This window comes from Mastigoproctus giganteus, chromosome 2 (genome assembly GCF_048544385.1).
Source record: "Mastigoproctus giganteus isolate SK-2022 chromosome 2, ASM4854438v1, whole genome shotgun sequence".
NCBI classification, from domain to species: Eukaryota; Metazoa; Arthropoda; class Arachnida; order Uropygi; family Thelyphonidae; genus Mastigoproctus; species Mastigoproctus giganteus.
This window is the reverse complement of record NC_143576.1, coordinates 122,600,196-122,625,110: the sequence shown is the minus strand read 5'-3', so window position 1 is coordinate 122,625,110 and position 24,915 is coordinate 122,600,196. Positions and strand designations below refer to the sequence as shown.

The 24,915-nt window shown below is 36.8% G+C and overlaps 1 protein-coding gene across 1 annotated transcript in view; it reads left to right on the top strand.

Annotated features, from left to right (window-relative positions):
• LOC150089536 (G protein-signaling modulator 2-like) overlaps window positions 1-24,915 on the top strand; it is a 240,318-nt gene that overhangs the window by 73,392 nt on the left and 142,011 nt on the right. Inside the window, exons 5-7 of the mRNA XM_090390018.1 lie at window positions 18,105-18,228; window positions 18,578-18,693; window positions 23,377-23,641. Coding sequence (XP_090246144.1) covers window positions 18,105-18,228; window positions 18,578-18,693; window positions 23,377-23,641 — 505 coding nt within the window. The remainder of the gene's footprint in view (window positions 1-18,104; window positions 18,229-18,577; window positions 18,694-23,376; window positions 23,642-24,915) is intronic.

Sequence of the window (24,915 nt, the reverse complement as noted above, 5' to 3'; positions counted from 1 at the left end):
ATTGCAGACACTTTCAAATTCAACCCTAATTCTCGGCTTTTGTTCAACAGTGACCTGTACTTGTTAAGTAATTCTGCCGGTCTCCTACTCTTAATATTATTAGTGCCAACGTGTACAACTATATCACCTTTTGTGCCCTTAAAAGATGATATTCGCTCTACAACGTCATCAACCTTTGCCCCTGGCAGACATACCCTGGTCCTGTTCCACCTATCAAGAAATCAAATCAAATATGAAGAAATCAAATCACTGCTATGCACACCAACTGAATCTGATGATGAGAAATGCAGCAAGTAGTACCCAAGATTCAAGAATATTCTTTTTGAACCTCATGTCGATACCAACATTTTTCTTGAGATCACCAACAGCATCTCTCTGTTCTCAGAAAGCATATGGACAGCTGTGTTGCCAGACCTTCCCCTTCAATATACGCACTGTGAATAGCGTTTATGAAAATTTCGAATCCTTAAAAAAGTGCATGAAGGAACTACAAGTGACAGCAAATGCAGATGAGACGATTTCAGAAGCAACTGGAATTTTGCACATCTTGAGTAATGAAAAAATTCAAGTTCTGGTTAGAACTTTTCCATCAGATAATGCCGGTGCTTCCATAGCCAGGTGGGAAGGAGCAGCAGTGCATAGCACACACTTCTTGATTAGACCGGGGTTCGAGCCCGTCACCACCAAATACGGAGAATGCGGAAAAGTCAGGGAATGACCACAGTATATCCCGGAGCAATATGGCCTTAGTTGCTAATGCTCCTAAAAACCAAAAACAACAACAGATAATGCCTCGTGTGGAAGTTATTTATAATCAAATGCAATCTCGAGAAATTGAGGCAGTTAAAATACATGAATATATAGGAAACTTTAAGAATGCCATTCTAAAAATCAGGAATTCAATGTACTGTGAAAATCCTTCAAAAACGCTCATGATTGAAGCAAAGGAAGTATGCGACTATGTAAGTGTTGACATAGGTGAGAGATATTCTTTTGCAAAGCAATTAATTGCTGCTAAATTGTTTAACAAGGCGAACTTTTATTTTTCGTATGAAAATGCCCACGGAAGAGGTATGGGAGACTACTGAGGCATATCCCATGATTGAAAGAGAAAAACTTCTTACGGAATTACAAGTTTTCAAAAGCAGACATGATCTACACAATTATTGCAAATTAACTGATGCTGATATTTATCTCAGAAAATAATCTAGCTGAAGTTCTTGGTGAACTTACAAAACTCATAAAAGTTCTTTTGACCATTCTGATGACTACTTCAGAGCCCGAACGCTGCCATTCGACATGAAAAAGAATAAAAACATTTTTAAAGAGCACTATGAATCAGGAAAGGCTAAATGCTCAAGCAATGCTTTCAATAGAGAAAAGCTTGGTCAGCAGTGTACCAGACTTGAATGAAAAAGTTATTAATCTATTTTCAACAAATAAAAATCAAAGAATGGATTTTGTTTTTAAATAAAAGTTCAAGTCTGTTAATGGTAAATATCTAGTTAATGTTTTATAGTATTTTTAACTTGCTTATTATTATTACTGTGTATGTCTACATGTCTTATAACCAACGCAATTTAATGTAACTTTAAGACACAGCACCCCCAATTAATTATTGGAATATGTTACCAAACATATTCCAATAATTAAGTTCCTTTTCTTTTATTATTTCTTTTATTTAATTTTATTATTTTACTTTTTTTTTTGGCTAGTGCAGCATAAACCTTAGGCCTTATGCCCATTACTAATAATGTATTTGACAACAACAAATTATAATAAAAAAAAAAGCTTTTGCAAATTTACACTTACTTTTTCTAACAAATTGGGTGTTTGGGTTGCTAGCCTACAATAGCAAATAGAAACTCAGGATATTTTTTTTTTTTTTTTTTATGTAATGTGCAGTGATTTTATTTAACTTGGTGTGAAGATAATTGTCTTTCAGGAAGATGTAAAAGAAATAACATGTATATTTTCAGAAAACATGCATGATTTTCTGTGTATTGTAAAATCTGAAAAAAAGTAACATGTTTGCCTTGAGTATTGTATGTAGATTTGATTTTTCAATTTCAAACAGTGGTAAATGCAAAGTAATCAATTGTTTTCAAAGAAATAGAAAGAAATGCAAAATAGATGTAGCATTTTGTGTTGATAGTGATATGATAGTGATATAATTTGCATCTTTTGTCATAGGATATAATCTTCCTGTAAGTTGTGTTAATCATGCAGGCATGTTGTTCAGAACTATGTTTCTCAATAGCAAAATAACAAGAAAATATGGTTGTAGAAGAACAAAAACAGTAGGCACTGTTAGTAAAATTGCACAGATAGGGAAAGAAGAAACAGCAGTGGCTCTGAAAAATGAGTCCGTTTCTATTGTTACAGATGGACAATTAAAATGATTCTGAGCTCTATCCAGTTGTGCTGACTTTTCTTAATAATAATAATAAAATCGTCAAATTAAAAGCAGCTTGCTCTCAGTGGTGGCATTGGTAAATGACTATATAGAGTACAACATTGAACATCTTCTAAATTACCTGAAATCACATGCGATCTTTTAGAAAATTGCCTAGTACTTAGTGTTGATAATGCACCTTTTGGTAGGCCTGGAGTAGCAATGGTACTAAAAAAAGAGATTGGGCACTAGGTGGTAATAGGCTGTCCTTGTTGCCATATTAATTATTTGTGCTGAAAAGGTAGCTGCTTGCTTTCCTGTAAAATTGGATGAATATTTGATACACATTTGCTACTAACTAGAAAGAAATGCTATATTAAAAAGAAAAGAAAAAAAAAAAAAAAAAAAGATGCACATTTTGAAGTGATGCATGCTACTGAAGTGAAAGATTTGAAGCATATGTGTACACATTGTTTGAATGTGTACACTTTTGGTTAAATGTAACTAGACTGGTAGAACAGCGACAGCCTTTGACACATATCCAAAGAAATTCTGAAAGAAGACAAATTAATGAACTCTTCAAGAAAAAGAACTCTTAATTTCAAACTTCTGGTGTAATCCTAAAGAGGCCAAGGAAGCTGATAATACTAGGCATGTTATCATTATTTGTGCAGGAAATCCGTTCATGTTTCTCTCTCTCTCTCTCTCCTGGCTTGAGTAAAGCAATTTGCTTGTTTCTTTTAAATGTCATGCTCAAGTTTGTAAATTTGAAAATAGCTCTTCAGTCCAGCATATCTCACCTCTGTGTATTGAGGTCATTACTCCTAGATATGTTTAAAAATGTTATGTGCAAATTTATTATACCAGCAGATTTTAACTCTTTCTACTTCCATTTGGGAAATTAATTATCATAGCAGATTAATCCAGAAGGATGATTCTGACTTGGTCATAGACATTAATACTGCCCAAGTCATGGAAAGTCTAAAACAAGAGAAGATTCAGTTCTTTTGTTCACTAAGGAATTACTTTATTGCTACATGTAATTATATGGTGCACAACATCCCATCGAAAAGTGATGGATGTTGTGCACCCATCACTTTTCGATGTAAATGCAAGATAGCACAAATTTCTTCATTTGCCAATGAATTATTTTCAAATTTGAAACATGTGGAAAAGTTTCCAGTACTTCTTAGTGTCATTAACGATAAAGATATAGATGTTTTATAGCATCAGTTCTGTCAGCTTCAGTATGAGAACCTACCAGATGCTATTATGAAAGAAGAAAAAATTGATGCAAGGGTCTCTTGTCAGGAACTGAAAAGTGCATGGAAGGCTTGAAATATAATAAATTACCTGTCATTCTTGGCTTTTTAATAAATCCTCATAGCAGTGCTGAGTGTCAGAATATTTAACTGGGGGTGGGGAATCAAACTAAATTCTAAGCTTCTCTTTCTGGTGGAGCTTTGGAAATGCTCTTGACATCCAAGTCTGAACAGCAATACCACTACTATAAATAAAATTTTGACTTAACAGTTCTGAAGAGGTGAAAATTCTGCATTAGTATCTTTCTTGATGAAATCATAATTAGTTATCTAACAGAAAGTTTGAACAGAAATCTTAAGTAATTTAATGTTTCAAAGCATACTGTACTAGTAGACATTATAATTTAATTTTTAGTGCAAGAAAACAGATTTTTGAGCCAAAATATAGTGGGGGACAAAAAAACTGCATCACTTGTAAATTTTGCAAATAATGTTTTGCACTGCATTGTGGGTTGCAGAAATGTTTGAAATGCATTTGTTACATGGGATATATATCTCTGTGAATGAAATCCAATAAAAAGACTCTGCCTGATATACTTAATTGTCTTAAATATCTTCCCAAAGGATAAAATGCGTAATTAATGGAAATATGAGAAATAATGCAAATGGCAATCATGACAACCAAACATACATTTTATTGCATTTACATGTACAAACTGAAATGACAAGTTAATGTAATAGTATTATGTACTGTAAATCAGCAAAATAAGTCATCCATATTTTGTTGTTCCTCCTCGAGCTGCAATTACAGCCTTGCAACAATCTGGCATAGAGTTAATCAACTTCTCAATATATGGTTGCCCAATTTCGTGGTACCACACCCTTACATTGCTTTCCTGCAGCCTAATCTTACTTGTTGGCTTCTTCTGAGCAATTTTATACGACATTATGTACCAGCAATTTTCAGTAGGGTTGAAATCTGGACTGTTGCCGGGACAGTACAACACTAATGCCAGCATTTCTGAGGTATGACTACACCTTAAGGGAGAAAAACGAGGGAAAACATTGGTGTAAGTATGTTTTAAGCCTTGTGAGACAAGAAGATAAACCCATCATTAAATATAAATTTTGTGGATTTATTGGATAATTGTTTTCTGCAGCAGCATGTTCGAGAGGCAACCAGAGAGGGTAATACCCTTGATCAGGTTATCAGCAGTGATCATTCGGGTATTAAGAATTTGCAGATAAAGGAACCACTAAGTGGCAGTGATCACAGTGTACTGATGTGGGATTTACTTAAAGATATAATTACCATCAGAGGTAAAGGAAAGGGTTTTTGCTTCCATAAAGGTGAGTACAGTGGTCTCAGACAGTTTTTAAATTCGGTACCCTGGGATCAACTGATGATGTTACCAACAGTAAATTCTAAGTGGGAAGCATTCAAGGAGTTAATCGTGGAAGCTACTAAAAGTTTCATACCTATTAAGAAATATTGTTCAAGGTTTAGGCCTAAATGGTTATCAAATGAACTAATGAGACTCATGACAGAGAAGAAAAATGCATGGGATGCATATAAATTATCAAGCGACTCAGAAGCCTATGTCAGATATAAGCTAGTCTATAATCAAGTCACAAAGGAGGTTAGGCAGGCAAAGGCAGATTACGAGAAATATTTGGCAAAAGATACTAAGAAAAACAGCAAGGATTCCTTTACTTATATAAACTCTAAAAGGAAGGGGATGAATCTGATTGGTCCACTTGATATCGATGGTTCGACTGTTGATGATCCTGCTCAGATAGCAAACAAACTGAATGAGTATTTTGCATCTACATTCATACATGAGGAGTTATTAAGGTTTGAAAATGGCAGAAGGTTATCAAATTGTAGCAGGGTGCTTAATGATTTTGTAATAACTGAGAGTAAAGTGGAGGAGAAATTGTTGAAGTTAAACATAAGAGAGGTACCTTGGGGTAGGATGGGTTCTATCCAGTTATATTAAAGGAGGCGGCAAAGCAACTAAGCAAACCCTGAACCATAATTATGAGAGAATCCTTGGACTCAGGGGAGGTCCCCACAGTCTGGACATGTGCAAATGTATCCCCAATTCACAAAGGCGGATCGAAGGATGACAAGAGTAATTACAGACCAGTTAGTTTAACTTCTGTTCCGGGTAAAATAATGGAGTCACTGGTTAAAAGATGCATTGCAGGATCATCTAGACAAGACTGCAGCAATAATTCAGATGCAGTGTGGGTTTGTTAAGGGAAAGTCTTGTCTGACAAATTTGATTGGATATTGTGATGTGGTTACAAAGGAACTGGATGCAAAAAATAATTTTGATATCATATATTTGGATTTCAGGAAAGCTTTTGACACTGTTGTGCATGGAAGACTACTGTACAAATTGGAGCAGAATGGTATTAAGGGTAAGTTTCTACAATGGATAAAAGGATGGTTGAATGGGAGAAGGCAGAGGATGGTAATCAAGGTGTTCTGCCCTTCGTTTACTAAAGTTATTAGTGGAGTCCCACAGGGTTTGGTGTTGGGTCCACTGTTGTTTTGTATATTTATCAATGATATTGATGAAGGTATATCAGGCTTTGTGTTGAAGTTTGCAGATGATACAAAGGTTGGCAGGGTTGTTAATGACAGTGTGCTACTGCAACAGGATCTAGAAAATTTGGGCAGATGGGCTAAGAAGTGGCAACTGAAGTTTAACCTTGACAAATGCAAAGTATTGCATGTGGGTAGAAGTAACCCCAGAGAAACGTACCAACTGTGTGGTACTACACCTAAGGTGGTAGAAAATGAAAAAGATCCTGGAGTAATTGTGCCGTCAGATATGAAGTTTTCTGAGCAATGCAGACAGGCTGCCAGGGCAGGGTTTTGTCAATGATATATAGGAATTTTGTTAGCAGGAAAAAGGTGATTGTCCCTCTGTATAAGGCAATGGTCAGGCCACGTCTTGAGTATGCGTACAGGTCTGGGGGCCTCATTTTAGGAAGGATGTAGATTTTCTTGAGCGTGTACAGAGAAGGGCAACAAGATTGGTGAGGGGAATGAAGGGATCCTCCTACCAAGAGAGCCTTAAGTTCTGCAAATTGCAGTGGCTGGAGGACTAGGCACCTGCGTGGTGATCTGATTGAGGTGTATAAGGTCTTGAATGGGTTGAGCACGCTGAATTCTGATGGGATCCTTCCACTTGCTCAGATTACGAACCTAATGGGGCATAAATTCAAATTAAGAAAAGACAGATGTAGAATAGATGTGCAGAAATTTGCCTCTAGCCAGTGGGTGGTTAATTGCTGGAACAAACTTCCATCTGTCGTTGTGGAAGTTGATAGGTTAAATAAATTTAAGGAGGAACTGGACAGGCATTTGGAGGGAATGGTGTGGTGGTGTTTTTTTTTTTTTTTTTTTGGCTGATGCTGCATTAGCTCATACGTACAGGATGGACATACACTTGCTTTCTTGCATCACATGCCACTACTACTCTGCGACAAACAAAATGAGTGTAATCAAACATCTTATATGTTTCACTACAAATGTTACTTTTTTTTTTAAGGTGATGCAGTTATTTTGTCTGTCACTGTAGGTGAAAACTAAGGTGTTTTTTTTTTTTTTTTTTTTTGTTTCTTTTTTTGCAAAAAAAAACGAGTTTTTATCCGATTTTTTTCAAAAAAACAAGAGACAATAAATTCCTGCTTTTTTGCATGTTTTGGTTTAAAAATCTCCTGTTTTCCATCCTCCTCATTCCAGTTGCCTGGTCTCCAGCACATGCAACAGACTGTACTACTCACTCACCATATTATGGAAACTGTAAAGGTTGTCGTCCCGTGTATTCAAATGCTTGTGACTTGTCAAAATTAGAAAAGAAAATCCAAAAGTACAGAGCACAAAGTTACAACCAGGAGGCAAGAAAAAAACTCCTTATAGATATGTCAAAGCATAGCTACACATGTGTTGCCCAAAAACATCAAATAGTAGCAACAGAGACTGAGACAACAATTCCCTGAAATGTCATTTGCTGAGTGAGTGAAATTGTTGTTATCTGACTTACAACAAGGGAATCTGATCACGTTAGCAATATCCAGAACCCAGTTCCATGTACCTGTACTTCCATATCTCAAAAAGTATAGAAACAAAAAGAACCAAATTCTGTTAAAAAAAAAAAAAAAAAAAGACCTTCTACATTGATGGACATCAACTGATCAAGATGAATTACTAGAGATATATGCTGAAGATGATATGAATAGAGAATGGCTTGTCTTTCCCAAGAAAGAGAAATTCAGAATTGATTGACACAAGTAAACAGCCTCTAAACTGACTACTATCCATATATAAATCTAAATAGGGGTCTACTATTTAAACAGCCATATTGATTTGATCACATTGAACTGATCACAAACTGTGAATCAATAGGTGTATGTTTATGAGAAACCAATTTAATTACTGAGGCGGGTCTCTCAGAATTAAGAACTACACCTTTTACAGACAAGACAGAGCTGCAACAAACACAGCCCATGGTGCTATTGCCACTTTAGTAAAATCTAGAATTCTCTCCAAACACATACCTTCCCATGATTCCTTAGAAGTGGTGCTCACCATTACATTTACCCTTGTATCTATAAACTGATGAGCCAAAACATTATGACCAGCAAGTTGTTATGCAAATTGAAGCAATTTTGTAGGTGGTAGATGACTTTCATCAACCGGTGAAATACCACCACTTTGCTTATTGGAGGCTTGAAGTGGTGAAACCCATGTTTAGTCTCTAGAGCAAAGTTTCCGGCATCCCCCCCCCTCCCCCCATACCTCTCCTTCAACCCATACACGGTACTAAGTACTATAGGTTTTGATACCTTTCGTGTTTGGGGTTTTCATAAAAAAAAAAAAAAAAAAAAAAAAAATTTCAGGCTAACTACGGCACGTACGTGAGTCGGGAAACAGTATAAAAAACGCCTGATACTGAGCTCCATTAATCAGTGTTACTCTTGTTCTTCAGATGAGAAAGGCAGCTGACTTAAGCAAGTTTGACAAAGGCCAAATCGTAATGGCCAGACGAATGGGTCAGAGCATATCCAAAACGGCATGGCTGGTGGGGTGCTCACGGTCAGCTGTGATTAGTACCTACCGAAAGTGGACCAAGGAGGGAAAACCCACGAATTGCTGGCGAGGTGTTGAATGACCACGGCTCATCGATGTGAGCGAAGGCTCTCCCAGATGGTACGTGGCAACAGAAGGGCGACTGTGACCTTGCCCTTAATTGGAACTTGCTGGTAATTGGAATGCTGGTGATGGGAGTAATGTGTCACAACACACAGTACATCGAACCCTACTGAAAATGGGGCTGTATAGCCACAGGCTGTTCCGCATGCCCATTCTAACCACGGTTCACCAGTGACAGCGCCTACAATGGGCATGTGAGCATCGAAACTGGACCTTGAGTGATTGGAAGAAGGTTGTCTGGTCCGATGAATCACGTTTCCTGGACGGTCGGGTACGTTTACCTGGGGAAGTGATGTCTGGATGCACTGTGGGACGAAAACAAGCCAGTGACGGTGGTGTCATGCTTTGGGCGATGTTCTGCTGGGATACCCTGGGTCCAGTCATCTATGTGCCAGGCACTCTGACATCTACTACCTACCTAAACATCATTGCCGACCAGGTACACCCTTTCGTGCCAACTGTCTTCCCCTCTGGCGGTGCCATCTTTCAACAGGATAATGCACCATGCCACACTGCCCGGATTGTTCAAGACTGGTTTGCAGAACATGAGGACTTTCAGGTATTGTCCTGGCCTCCAAATTCCCCAGACATCAATCCCATCAAGCATCTGTGGTTTGTGTTGGAACAGCAACTCTGATCTGTAGTGTCTCAACCACGGACCTTATAGGAGTTAAAGGATCTGCTGGTTACGTGTTGGTACCAGATACCACAAGACAGAGGCCTCCGTAGACAAGTGGTCAGGAGCAGGAGTGCAATGGCACACACTCCTTGAGTAGACCAGGGTTCAAGCCCCTGACTGTTAAATACAGTTGATCTGACAACCCACACTGGACCAGCGTGACAGATTATGCTCCATTTCCCTCAACATGAATTGTTGAGGAGGCTTCCATCCTGCAGTGGGTTGATAATGGCTGCAGTTTACCTTTTTTTTTTTTTTTTTTTTTTTTTTTTTTTTTTTACCACAAGACAATTTTGAAATCTTGTAGCATCCATGCCTTGCTGGGTACGAGCTGTTTTGGCTGCACGTAGAGGACCAACATCATATTAGGTAGGTCATAATGTTTTGACTTATCTCTGTATATCTCAGACCAAATCACATCTGTCCTGAAGCAGACTTAAGATGACCTCGTTCTGCAGATACCATCTCCATTCAAGACTGGGTGAGTTTAATAAACACCATCCACTTTGTGGATCTTGCTGAAGATTTGACAGAAACTTTAGCCCATCTGTACTACTGTCTCTGTTAAAATCTGCTGGTTTTCTTACCTCTTCAAGCTAAAGATAAAGTCGCCCTACTAGCATCCTACTTTTTTTTTTTTTTTTTAACTTTTATTGACAATCTTTAATAACTATCATTCCCAGTACACTCCACACAATGCATCCTGTGGGCTTCCGTCAAAAGAATTTTTAACCATCTTGATGCCAAGAAAGCTCTGGGTCCTGATTACATTTCTTGCTTGTTCTCAGAACCTGTGCTCCTGAGCTTGCTCCCATTCTGTGTCACCTTTTTACATTTTCTTGTTCAACTTCTGTTTTTCCTTCTTGTAAATTTGCTCATATTCAGCCAGTACCTGAAATGGACAACAGATCCCTCCCTTCCAGTTTTCATCGCATTGAACTTACCTCTACTCTTTCCAAAGTAATGGGGAAATCCATTAACCATCAACTCCTAAGCTGTCTCAAAATTTTTTCATCGATCAATGATTGCCAATATGGATTCTGTCAGTTGATCCACTGGTGATATTCGTGAAACTCAAGTAGTTGCTCTTGACAGTTCAAGGACTTTTGACTGTGTTTGGCATAAAGGACTTCTAAAAAAGCTTTCATCATATGGATTGCTCAACTGTTTTTGTAATTTGATATCCAGTTTTCTCTCTGCCTACAAACTATGGATGATGGTAGATAACTCTGTCTTTTAACTTCTCCACCAATTCTGGTGCTCCCCCAAGGTTCAGTTCTTTCTCCCACTCTTTTCCTCTCTTATATTAATGACCTTCCATTGATTGGAAATCCTATCTGTAGTTTTGCTGATGATAGCACATTGCATTCCACTTTTCAGTTTGAGAAACCATGCCCTGCACAAACAGCTTCAACTTCTCAAATATATCCACTACTAATTCCTTAAATGCTGATCTCCAGGTAATTCTCTAATTGGGCAAAGATAACTTAGTTAATTTCAAACCCTGTAAAACTCAGTCCTTTTTTTTTTTTTTTTATCTTGCAAAGAGGAGTTGACTGCTTCCTGTGCTTGTCTTCAATGATACTCGGAACTCTAGACTAAATTCTATAGGTTCTGATACTTTTCTTGTTTGGTGTTTTCATAAAACCTCTATGCTGATGACATTACTATCTCATGTCTCTCTTAAAATTATTATTATTTTTGTTGTTTGTTTTTTTTTTAGAAGCATTAGCAACTAAGGCCATATTGCTCGGGGGATATGCGGTGGTCATTCCCTGACCTTTCCGCATCCTCCATATCTGTGGCTCACGGGCTCGAACCCTGGTCTAATCAAGCATGTGCTACGCACTGCTGCTCCTGCCCACCTGGCTATGGAGGCTCTCTCTCTTAAAAAAATGAGCTACTGGGTCGTCACCCCATAATACCTTTTGACTGTGTCTGTTTCTTAGTCCTAACCCTTGGCAGTAAGCTTAATTTTCCAAAATACAATGAATTAACCCAGGGGCTCACATCTGGTGAGTATAGGCTTGGCACACCCAGGATCCTGAGCTGGATATCATCGTTCTTGGTGATTCCCCTCTACTTCTGACTCTTGTTTTCTCTCTAAGGGTAACTCAATTTTTTTTTTTTTTTTTTTTGGCTGGTGCAGCAAAAGCCTTAGGCTTCCTTGCAAGATATAGCTATTAATAATAATAATACCTGAACAGTGTGTCAAAAAAGATGAATGTACTTAAGCGTGATCTCTGTTATTATATAGGGGTGCTGACTTATTCACCTAGCTACTTCATTTCTAATGCATTCTCATTAGATCTCAGCTGGACTATGTTGACCCCATATACAACTGTGCTAAAAAGAGTGCCCTTGAGTGGATTAATGCAATCCATTATTGTGCCTTATGGATAGCCTTTAGGGCCTTCTCAACATCCTCTGTTCAAAGCTTATGTCTAGAAGCAAATGAACCACCATCTCATCTCAGGAGAAAAATGCTACTCCTAAATTATGCAGCCAGAATACAAAGCCTACACTTTTGTCCAGTATGGTCGTGTCTCTTTGATCCACAGTGGAGGAAAAAACTATAGCAGCAAGCCTAAAGAAAATAAACCTGCTAGAATAAGATTGCAAGAGCTAATGCAACTTTCGAATGTATACTTAAACATCATACTCAGACTTCTGAACCAGATTCTTGATGAGCTCAGTATTCAGCATCTTGTGATAATCTGTTTTGTAAATAAGGGAAGCACTCTGTAGCAGATAAGAATATCAAACAACTACATGCAGAACATAGTTGAAGAATGCGCAGAATGTGTATCAGTAAATTCCAACTGTATACAGATATATAATGATGGATCTAAAACTGACACCATTGTAGGTGTAGCAGCAGTCTTTCCAACATCTACCATATCTATATCACTCCCAGCTGATTGCAGCATGTACACTGCTGAATTGCATGTGCTTGAATTAACTCTTGATCACATCAAGGACAATTTAATTGCATAATCACAGATAATAATCTTTACCTACTTCCATGGTGCAGTAACTGCTCTTCAATGTAAGTCTTCACCCTCTCATCCAGTTATGGAACAAATTTGACTTTGGTTGATTCAACATAATGCATTATGCTAATCAGTGAAGTTCTGCTGCTAGATTCCAGGGCACACTGAAATTCCTGGAAATGAAAATTCAGATCAAGCCACCAAACATCCAGCCAGTCAGTAGTACACAAGCATAGGTTCCATATTCAGACTGAACCTCTCACCCAACAAACACACTGCAATCAATGGAAACAACCTATGGCAATCTGACTAATGATAAATTGTTATAGATTAAACATGAACTGCAACAGTAGAACTGCAGTTTTTGAAACAACAGACATGAAGTAGTTGTTCTTGCATCACATAAATTGAATATACTCCTATGATGCGTATCTTTCTCCTCATCAGGGAAGATCCACGGTGCATTCACTGCTACTCATGTTAACTGTGAAGCCCATCCTCATAGCCTGTCCCCACTACTAAACTGACAGAATTAATGTCTTTGTATCTTTGTCAGATTTATCTGCACCAATAGCACTACACATCATAGTCAATAATGCGAACTTTTTTGAATTACAGTAAGTCCCTGACATATGTAGGAGATACATACCAGGGCTTTTTAAGTAAGTAGAGTTTTACCTAACTCAGGAATGACTAATAAAATATTGCTGCTATATCAGTGATATGCCAAAATTACAAAAACCACATAATATCCTCAGAAGAATGAAGAAAATTAGTTATATATTTTTTATATATTAATATTATATATATATATATATATATATAGAAAAATAGTTATATATTTTTAATTAGTTCAATTAAAAACTTTATCTGGGGACAGTGAAGTAGCTGGAATGGCACATAAGAAAAGAAAACAGAAGGAACAAAAAAACGCATGTTATTGTAAAAACTGATATGTATTCCGTAGCCTTGGTTATTATAGTTGACTTCATTGGTGCCGATCCCTTCACCGCTTCTCGTATTCTTTGTCCTTTATTGTGTTCACTGTTGACGCTGACAAATCTGAATTCTGCACGATACTTGTTAATGTTTGACCATTTTCATACATCCTTATTATTTTAATTTTCTGATTTAAATCGATTGCTTTCCTTTTCTTGGTAGATTTACTAGTACCATTATCACTTATTCTCTTAGGTGGCATCATGATAATGATCAAAATGAAATTATCCGTAAAAAACTTCACAGCGTTAAGGGAACACACTATGTATTATCACCTCACACAAGCTCACATTTTACTGAAGCTCATTTCTGTAGGTCATTACCATTAAACAAAAGACAATTTGCAGTTTTTGGATTATTGGGCTTTTCTGTTAGTGCAATTCATTATAAATGGGTAGTAAATTCTATCTTATTGCATTTGTGGTAATACCAATAGCTGGAATTCTGTGGGTTTCTACATTATGGTGAAATGTGTGTCCCCTTAACTGAAATCTTCAGTCACATAAAAAAAAAAAAAAATTTTTTTTTTTTTTTTTTTTCAGAATTCCTATTTTTTAAGCTTGTTACTCTATCTCAATTGTGCAATTTTTTGCATGCTGTGTTCATTGTTATTGATTGCTTAATTTTTTTTTTTTTTTACTGTTTTAAATTTTATGATCCTAAAAAAAAAAAATTACGTAACTCGGGCTTACATAAGTCGGGGACTTACTGTATTCAGTTACCTGAAATAAACTTGCATATATGAATGCCTTTAATTAATCCATATACCTTCTTCCTTTCATATGAATATGTGCAGTCTGGCCTTAGCATTTCTTGTGCCATTAAACAACAACTGATAATATAGGTCAAAGTAATGCTTGTACACAGCTCAAGAGTTCTTGTTTGTTGCTGCAACATCGATATTGGTTGGCAGGTTATGCGAAGATTCAATACTTCAAATGAGCAAGGGAAACATGTCTAAATAATTGCAAGGGGTGTGGCAGGGCAACAAACTATTCAAGAATACCCAGCCTGAACAGTGTATGCAGTCATATCTGAAGTTTTGTCAATAAAATGAGTGAATTTGAACTCTTGATTAGGACAACTAATGCTGACATAATAAGGCTAATGGAAGCATGATACCACCTGGAAATAGGAGATGGTGATTTGAAATATGGCATTACAATGTATTTAGGAAGGATAGGGAAGATAGAAAGGTTAGTGGTGGGAAGAGGTCATGCTTCTTCTCAAAAGCAGCCAGAGTGCAATAAATGCTTTTCCATATTCAGAAGTTACATATGTCAATATAGAATCTGTATGGTGTGAGTTAGTTGGAAGAAAGGGTATAATGATAGTGGGACTAATCTACAGACTAGAAGACTGTGAAGATAATTATGGGAGCCTCTACATGCAAATGAAATAGGTGAGCACGTGTGAATGTTTTTTGTTTGATTTCAGTTTGCCCCTAATTTATTGGAACAAGTTAGAGAGAAACTTGCCATAGGGACAAAATTTTCTCAACTAGATTATTTGTATTAACTGGTTAGGGGAAAGTACTAGCGGCAACAATATTAATATCGAGACCTGATCACCACCCATGATCCAGATGACATCATAGGGTTGACAGTACAGGAACTATTAGCCAGGGAGTGACCAAGAAGCTCTAAGGGAAATCAGGAAAATTGATAGTGGCAAAAATCTAGGAAGTATCATCTGGTATTCCCAAGATGGTCCTGCTTTTGTGCAAGTGACCAACCCACTCCAGTAAATAAATATAGTGAAAGGTTGGGGGGTGGAGCCATTTCTGGTTTATTGGTCCAATCTCATTGGGTATCCTTGCAAAACATCGATTGGAAGGTCATGGCATCAACATGCACCCGATTCTGTAAGAATATATGTAATGGAGCTCCAAAGCTTTAGTTTTCTTCGGAGTGTGGCAGCACATAAGCCAAACATCACCATCTGAAATCCAGCCGTCTTGCCTTGTGTGGTACAATGAGTGCTGTATTTGGTCCATATCGTATTGGAAAGTGGGCCCTTAGAGTGATGACTCTTGCTACACCCTGTTCTGCTCAGACAGGTAAGTGTGGAAGGTGCCTGGAATATACAGTATCTGTTGCTTAAATGCATCATAGCACCAATGAAATTTGTAGGAGGAGGAGGTGGGATTATGATGTGATATTTCTTGTGGTATGGCCTTTGGTGATTCAGAAGGGAATTATGAATGCTGACACTTACCTTATTTCGGACTGTCCACATTCCCTACAATTTGGCAGTTCTGGACAGACCCGTTTGTTTCAACAGGATGTCGTATCACTGAAGTGTGTATGTGTGTGTGTGGATACTTTGAGTATAGCATACATGCTAACTGTGATGATGTAGCTGGGATTGATTAACTGAAGTTTTGTTCCAGATCATTCTCCTTAGCTTTGTGAAAACTTTCATTGGATCTATGGGAAAAGAATACATGAAATGTGTGTGTGGGGGGGGGGGGAGAATCTGACAGACCTTAGAGAAGGTTCATAGGACACCTGGAGATATAATAGAAAAGAAAAGGTGAAATTGTTACGAAGTCTGTGATTATCTTTCCCTTGTTTCTGGTGATGTTGAAGGAATTGGTTATTTAAAATGCTTTATCTTATTATTTTTTTTTATTTATTTATTTTTTTATGTTCTTTTGCTAGAATTTTTGTTTTTAGTGGAGTAGCATTCGGTAATGAAACCTCACCACTGTGAGAACTTGTATTGCACATTGCAGCAAGGCAAAGACAGCCAAACTAAACTAGGTCTATCCTTTCCCTTCCATAGACACAGCTGCACGTCTTTGTTTGCTCGAAGCAGTGCGTGCTTGTGTATATTCACTGGCATATGTTCATTCCTGTTTTGTGATTCTAGATAATTTTTTGGCCTTTATAGTGTACAGCAAACCCCTGCTATTCGCGGTTTCGCGATCGCCGATTTAATATAAAATGAAACCTAAAAAAATGTGAATTTTAAAGCGCCGTGAATATTTTCCGCCATAAAAAAACATGGGTGTGGCTAAAATTATCTTTCCTAGTCAAAACAGCGCTCAGTGGGTGGGGGGAGAGGAGTGACAAAATCGCGAGTGTGGATGTTTCTCGCCAATCCTTGTTCAGTATGTGTTATGCGCTTGTCATGGAACGTTTCATCGTTTGCTTTTAATTTATATGCTTATAAATTGAATAAATTTATCAATTTATAAATTGATATGCTTACAAAAATGATAAATCTACCGTTTTGCAGTGTAAAACAGACTTTTTCGAGTGTGTTAACGGAACAAAGTGACTTTATTGTGGACAGGTTCTTTCTAACCCCTACAAAAATATGGCTACGAATAACAAGAGAAATGTGAAAATATCAAATTGAGTTATTAGATAAAATCTCTAATGGTGAAAGTGTCTCCTCAGTGGCAAAACATTATAAAATCAATGAGTCAACCATACGATCAATCAAAAAATCGGAAGAAAAAATCTGCCGTAGTGTCCACGAAAATGCACTAATTGCTTCAAAAATTTGCTCTGTAACTCGTGATGTTAAATTAGAAAAAATGGGAAACACTTTAAATCGGTGGATAGAAGACCGAACTCAGAATAAAATTCCGTTAAGTTCACTCATCATTCGTGAAAAGGCAAAACTCCTTTATCAACACTTTAGCGAAACTGGTGATAGCACTGGCAGGATAAGTTTTTTTTTTAGCTAGCAAAGACACTGGTTTGAAAGATTTGTTTGAAATTTCTAATAAATATTACATTTAATATTAAATTGTTTCTTATTTTTATTTCGATGCCATATGCTTGCATTTCACTATGTACATAGTCATATTATGAAGGTATATATAATACATACATAGACAAAATACATAGACCGAACTCAAAATAAAATTCTGTTAAGTTCACTCATCATTCGTGAAAAGGCAAAACTCCTTTATCAACACTTTAGCGAAACTGGTGATAGCACTGGCGGGATAAGTTATTTTTAGCTAGCAAAGACGCTAGTTTGAAAGATTTGTTTGAAATTTCTAGTAAATATTACATTTAATATTAAATTGTTTCTTATTTTTATTTCGATGCCATATGCTTGCATTTCACTATGTACATAGTCATATTATGAAGGTATATATAATACATACATAGACAAAATTTTAGACTAGTTTTTCTTATATATTTCATACTTTGGAACGGAACCCCCTTTATTACTATGGGAGCCATAACTCAGTATTTGCGTTTTCGGTATTCGCGACATTTCTCAGGAACATAACCCCCGCGAATAGCGGGGGTTTACTGTATAACTTATTGAAATTTATTTTTCCATATCCAGTACGGAAGATCCATTGTGGAATTATGATATATGGTATTTGTAATAGCAACATACTTTTCCTAATTAAATACAGCCTTTGCCTTGTAGTGGTGTCTGTTGCTTTTAATTTTAAGCCTACATGTAATTATTCCTTATTCACATTAGAATGTTATGTGTTTATATGTAAGTGACTGATATTTTTGTTTTAATTTATATATTCCCACATATAATATGCTTTTTGTTTAATCAGGGAAAGTCTAAAACTTATGGTGGAATTAGATGATCGATCTGCTCAAGGCAGAGCCTGTGGCAATTTAGGTAATACCCATTATCTTTTGGGTAACTTTAGTCAAGCAATAATGTACCACGAAGAGGCAAGTAACAAATTTTTACCTTGAAATTAGCTCACACTTACTGCTCATTTTAACCTTAAGACATAACAAAGTTGGGACGTATGGAATTTTAATTTTACCCTTTTTATTTTGCTAAATTTTTTTAAAAGTTTTTACCTAATATTTTTACATTATAATTAATGAAATAATTAATTCTGTCAAAGCTTCAGAAAATTCTTTTCCATAACCTACAATAAAGTAAAAATTCTGCTAATGAATTTTCAGAACTTACCCACAAACCTCATTAGTTCAGTAAGGTTTCAGAAATAGAAAGTCAGTATTTTTCAAATGATAAGAATTCTTTTTAGAATAAAAATATTTTGTTTCATAGAGGCTTAAAATAGCAAAAGAATATGGTGATAAGGCAGCTGAAAGAAGAGCTCACAATAATCTTGGGAATGCTCATATCTTCTTAGGAGAGTTCGAAATGGCAGCTGATCATTATAAGTAAGTGTTGATGTAAGAAATTTTATAAGATGGATAGGAACTTATTTAGGATGCTTTTATTTATTTAAAGGGACTCTATTTCTATAAAAGAATCAAATGATCTGTTTTTTAGATTAAGGGTTGTCAATCTTTGAGAAAAGTGATGTTCAAAATTTACTTAAGTGTACACCGAATGTACTCAAATAAAAGGTTAGTATGCCAAATCTTCAACAGACCCAGTGTAATAATAAAAGTTTTGCATGCCAATAAAACTTAAATTTATTTTATTTTATGAAAATAAGTTTTACTCTTAGCTTTTTTTTTTGTTTTTTTTAAAACAGCCTTTTTGCTTGACCATTAGTCAATATCAGCTGCCTTTTCTAAAAAAAAAAAAAAAAAAAAAAAAAAATTGTCAAAATGAAAGCAGTTTGCTTTCAGTGTAGGCATTGCAAGGTGACCCGACACAATGTAATATTTATCTTCTGAACAACCTGAAAGCATGTGGTTTGCTTCAAAAAATTTCTGGCACCTTAGCATTAATAATTCACCTGTTCTAGTAGGCCCTGTAAGTTGCAAGAGTATTAAAAGAGATTGAGCACTTGGTGGGAATAGGCTGTCCTTTCCTTGTCTCATTAATTTTTGGGCTGAAAAGAGTGATGGATGCTTCCTGTAAAAGTGGATGAATATTTAATAGTCATTTACTGTAATTTATATAGTAATAGCTGTATAGCTCAAGGAAGCCATAGACTTTTGCCGTACTGGCTGAAAAATAAAAAAACACATATTTCCTTTTTTTAAGTTTATTCAAACTGTCAACCTCTGCTACCTGTGAAGGCAACCTGTTCCAGAAATCAGTGACTTACTGGCTAGAAGAAAACTTCCTATAACCTAGTCTAAATTTCTTCCCCTGTAATTTGAATTTATGCTCCCCCCCACTACTGGAATTCTTTATAACAGTGAGAATTCCACCTTCATTCGTTTTACTACTCTCTCTCTCAGAGCCTTATAAACCTCAATCAGGTCACCTCTGAGATGCCTGGTTGCTAAGCTCTAGTCTGCATGCTCAGTCTTTTCTGTTATGGTTGTCCCTTTGCCGATCTGGTCCTGAATGCCAAGCAAGTGATCAAAGTGAGTCTAAAAGCGAATTTCAAAGCACCTTCTCTAGAATTAGCAGATTTCAGAGAAATTAAGTGTTTATTTGCTAAGTTATTTCTTTTCTGCTCTTCTGAATAAAGAAGTAAACTTTTCAAAAAGAAAGAGGTACCTTTCTTCTTGTATATAGAACTAACCTACATAACACAATAACCACTTATCGCTTGGTCACTGGTGGCACCGCTTCTGCCTCCACGTGGCAGGGGCCAGTAACCTGGGAGAAAAGTTATCCTCCAGGGCTAAAAGAAGCAACCATGGATTATGACAACTACCCAGAACTTGAGCCTAGATGCTCATGTCATGACATGAATGAAACTGAACAGGACGCTTCCCAATCTAAGACACTATGCAAAAATGAGAATCAGCAGGCATATCCAACATTCCTCATATTACATTCTCTTTCATCCAAACATATGAGTGCCCTTCTAACATTTCTAATTCCGAAAATTTTGGAAAGTGTGGTTCACCGAAAAGACTCTGATCTGAAGATCTACTAGTTGAAACAGCTAAACATCAGCATTCTCAGGCTCTACTGAAATTGTCAGCTTTTGGTGGAATACCTGTACAAGTCACCTCTACATTAAATAGCTCCAAAGGAGTAATAACAGTAATAACTGATGAATGTCACTGAAGTTGAGATAGAAGAATTACTAGAGCAAAAAGTCGTTCAAGCAAAACAAATAATGTTAAGAAAAGATGGTGAACTTGTTCCCACTAAACATTACTAACGTTTAGTACACAAATCTTACCATCATGTGTGAAAGCCAGATATCTTAATTGCCGAGTACATCCCCACATTCCCAACCCAATCAGATGTTTCAAATGTCAAAAATTTGTACACTTGCAAACAGTATATTCGAAGGGACATTATCTGCTCGAACTGCAGCTCCAAAGCCCATTCACAAACGGATTGCACTGCAGAAATGCCAAAATTGTAAAGTCCAGCATATTCAAAAGCATGTGAACTCTGGATGGTATGAAAAAAGATCCAGAAATACAAAGTTGAACAAAAGGTCACCTACCAAGTAAGCTAGAAAGCAAGAAAACTTGCTAGCAAGCAAGTTGTGCTCAATATGCCAAAATTTACCTATGCTGTAGCAACCAAAAAATATCAGTGAACTGCAACACAAATGGCAGTCACAGTATCCCCATCCATCTCAATTGCTGATTGGGCTTGATCAGTGCTTTCGTCCCCACAATCTCCATCTACAGAACAGTGTAAAGTAACTTGCGCTAGCAATACTCCATTAACAGTCCCACCAACTGCATCTGATACTCTGCCAGAAACTGAAAAATTGAAAGCATCAGCCTCAAACACTGCAGACCTACCATGCTTGGGAAATATGGATGTTGATGCTGATACCCTGCAAGATGAGCCAATCTTAGATGTAGATGCAGAAGACGACATGGACACTAAGTGCCCTGCCTTCCAAAAAAAAAGAAAGGATGAAACTAGATCGATTCAAACAGGCTGGATACAAAAAACAGACAGAACCATCTGCAACCTCTAAGACTAAATAATGAAAAACATTATACAATGGAACTGTAGTGGTCTACGAAGCAATATTTTTGATATTTATGATCTAATCAAACAGCACAGTCCAATTATCCTCTGCCTGCAAGAAACCAGTCTAACCCCACAAGTGACTCCAGTGATTAAAAACTTTAGTATCTATCAACAAGACAGAAGCAATACTAACTCAACAAGAGGAGGCATAGCCACATTTGTTGACAAGATTCCTACAAAACAGATCACTCTGCAGACCAAATTAGAGGCTGTAGCAATACATATTGTTTTGAGTTTTATGTTCACCGTAGTCTCAGTGTACCTCTCCCCAAACAAAGAATTTACTGTAAAAGAGCTGGAGGATCTTTATTTTTATTTTTTATAAAAACCCCAAACACGAGAGGTATTAGAACCTATAGTACTTAGTACCGTGCTTGGGTTGGAGGTTGAGAAGACGAAAGAAGATATTTGTTGGCATTAGACTTGAACTTTTGTAGACTGTAATTTTCAGGAAATACGTAAGGTTGTTCCAGAAAACGGCAGTTGAATGAATAAACAAGGAAGATGAAAAGTTGGTTCTGTGAGTTTGAAGTTGGACAGTAAATGGATGTTGGCTGGCAGCAGCAAGTGTTCAGACTGTTTTGAAAGACAGAGTGGGAATTATAGAAGCCAATTCAGAAGAACAGTGCCCGTGAAAGTATCTGTAGAAAAGGCATGCAGCAGAAACAGTATGTCTATGAGACAGCGATGGAGAGACTCTGTTAGAGAGGAGTCATTAATTAACCTAACTGCCCTCTTCTGAATAGAATCTAGAAGCCTGAGAGAGGTTTTGGGCGCACCGCCAGATGTGGGAATAATATTCCATGGAAGGGCAGATTTGCGATTTATACAGTGAATAGCTGGTTGGAAGAGAAGTAACGCCGAGAGTAAAAGAGAAAACCAAGTTTTTTAGATGCAGAGGAAGCAATGTTTGTATGCTTGTGCCAAGAGAGATTAGAAGTCAGGATAATCCACAAAAGAGATATATCATTTTGCCTAGAAATCGGAGTGTCACCAAAGATAAGCATAGAAGCAAAAGAATCCTTTTTGTGAGATATAAGAAGACAAGACTGAGTTTTAGAAGATTCAAATCAACTAAGTTGTCTTTGCCCCACTGGAGAATTACCTGGAGATGGGCATTTGAGGAATTGGTAGCGGGTATTCGAGAAGTTGAAGCTGATTGAGCAAGGCAAGGTTTCTCAAAATGGAAAGTGGAATGCAATGTGCTATCATTGGCAAAACTATTGATAAGATTTCCAGTCAATGGAAGGTCATTAATATACAAGAGGAAAAGAGTGGGGAAAATAACCTTGGGGGGGCCACCAGCATTAGTGCAGAAGCTAGAAGACATCAAGCCATCTACCATCACCCTCAGTAAGTGGTCAGTGAGAAAACAGATAACCAATTACAAAACACAGTTGGCTAACCATAAGATGGAAGCTTGTTTAGGAGACCTTTATCCAAACACAATCGAAAGCCTTTGAGATGTCACGAGAAACTGCTTGTGTTTCACCGAACTTTTGCATTGAATTTGTCCATAAATGAGTTACATAAGCCAGAATATCACCAGTGGATCAAAACTGACGGAATCCATACTGGCGATCTTCGATCAGACTGTAAGGTTTCTAGGTAGATTTCTAATGTTAACTTTCCATTTATGTAGTTCTCAAAATATTACAAAAATATATACTCATAAGATGATTTACGTAAATTTGGCATAATCTATTTATTGCATACTCTACTTTTTATGTCATATGAAAGTTTATGAAATAAAATTGTGTTTCTTAAATAGTGTACTATTTGGGATCTGACCAACCCACCAAACTTGTGGGTCCATGTTTTTTCCACCAGCACAATTGAAGGCTAATTATCCACTTGATATGACACTAAACTTGATGGTTTCTTAATCTATGGTTATTAATGAGCATGTCTAATATAGTGACATTGCTCTTTAACAAATACTGTTTTTGGTCTTACCTTTAAAATAACTGTTTTACCATTTATAGGAAAACACTTGCTCTAGCAGAAGAGTTGGGAGACAAAGCTGTGGAAGCTCAGGCATGTTATAGCTTAGGAAATACTTATACTCTTCTCCATGACTATCCAACAGCCATTGAATATCACTTGCGTCACCTTAAAATAGCTCAGGAACTCAGAGATAGGGTTGGTGAAGGTAGAGCATATTGGAGTTTGGGTAATGCTCACACTGCCATTGGTAATCATGAACAAGCACTACATTATGCAAATAAACACCTGGAAATATCTAGAGAGGTAACTATTAATTCTGAAATTATTCAACTGTATTGTAGTTATAATCAGTATTATTATAAAGTTTTATTGAGAAATTATTATTAAGCATATAGCAAAGAAACACAAAGCTTTTGCTGCACCAGCCAAAAAAATAAATAACATAAAAGAATACCTATGTTTCCTTCCTCGCATAGGTACCTATTCAGCTGAATTTTTAATTCCCTCCAGCTGTCTGCCTCAACTACCCACGGAGGTAACTTATACCATAATTAACAAATCACTGACTAAAATAGAATTTATCTCCTATAAATGTATCATTTATAACCATTAACATTTAACTCATTTGTTTTACTAATGAGATTAGATTCTTAAGCCTATCAGATCCCTTTTAAGGTGCCTAGTTACCAAGCTCCGTAGCTCACATATTCGAAGTCTTTTCTTATAAGGATGCCCTTTTGCCAAACTCCTCAAGTGTCTTACTTATCTTTGGGCTCCTTCAGCAGGGTCAATGGCTGTTGGTTGGTAGTTCTTTTGGGTTTATAGATGTATATTCTTACTGAGACTATGTTGTGCCTGTATTTAAAGTGTGATCTACAGTTGCCTTATACAGTGTAATTATAACATCCCTATTTCTACAAGAAAATGTTCAATGTCACCATCAGTAAGACACCATGGGTTCCCCTTTCTGCTTGTCTACATTACACAGAAAACTTCGTGTGCCTATCATAGCACCTGAATCCTTTCTTTCTCTATCTTTTTTAATTCAACCCCACTTCGTATGATCCATTATGCCCTCTATCCTTTGTCTCTATCATTTAAGAAAATTGGAAGCAACACTAGTCCCTTTAGGTGTCCTGGAGTGAATCCACTCAATGTTATCCCAATTTGAAGAGCAACCATTAATCTTAGCCTCTGCATCCTTCTCTGAGGCTACCCTGATCAGTCTAAGGATTTGTACCTCTTGCAGGACTGAGTCAAATGCTTAGAAAATTAAGAAATTATTTCGTAATCCAACTCACAAGTGATTCTGTTCCAGTTGCTATATACTAATACTGTCAAAATAACTAACCATGTTAGTTACACACACACGCACACAATATTGGTTACAAATATGACGAGAAGTGCATATGCTCAAGTAAACAATGCTTTAATGGTCGCAGTTGACAGAAGAAAGACTTCTGTGCCTCTGTTGGTAACTTTGTGTAATGTAAACATTAAATACAGTAATTTACACTTTTTAAAAATTTCTCTTTTATAATTTTTTTAAATTGCCTTGTTGAACATTATTTAGTACA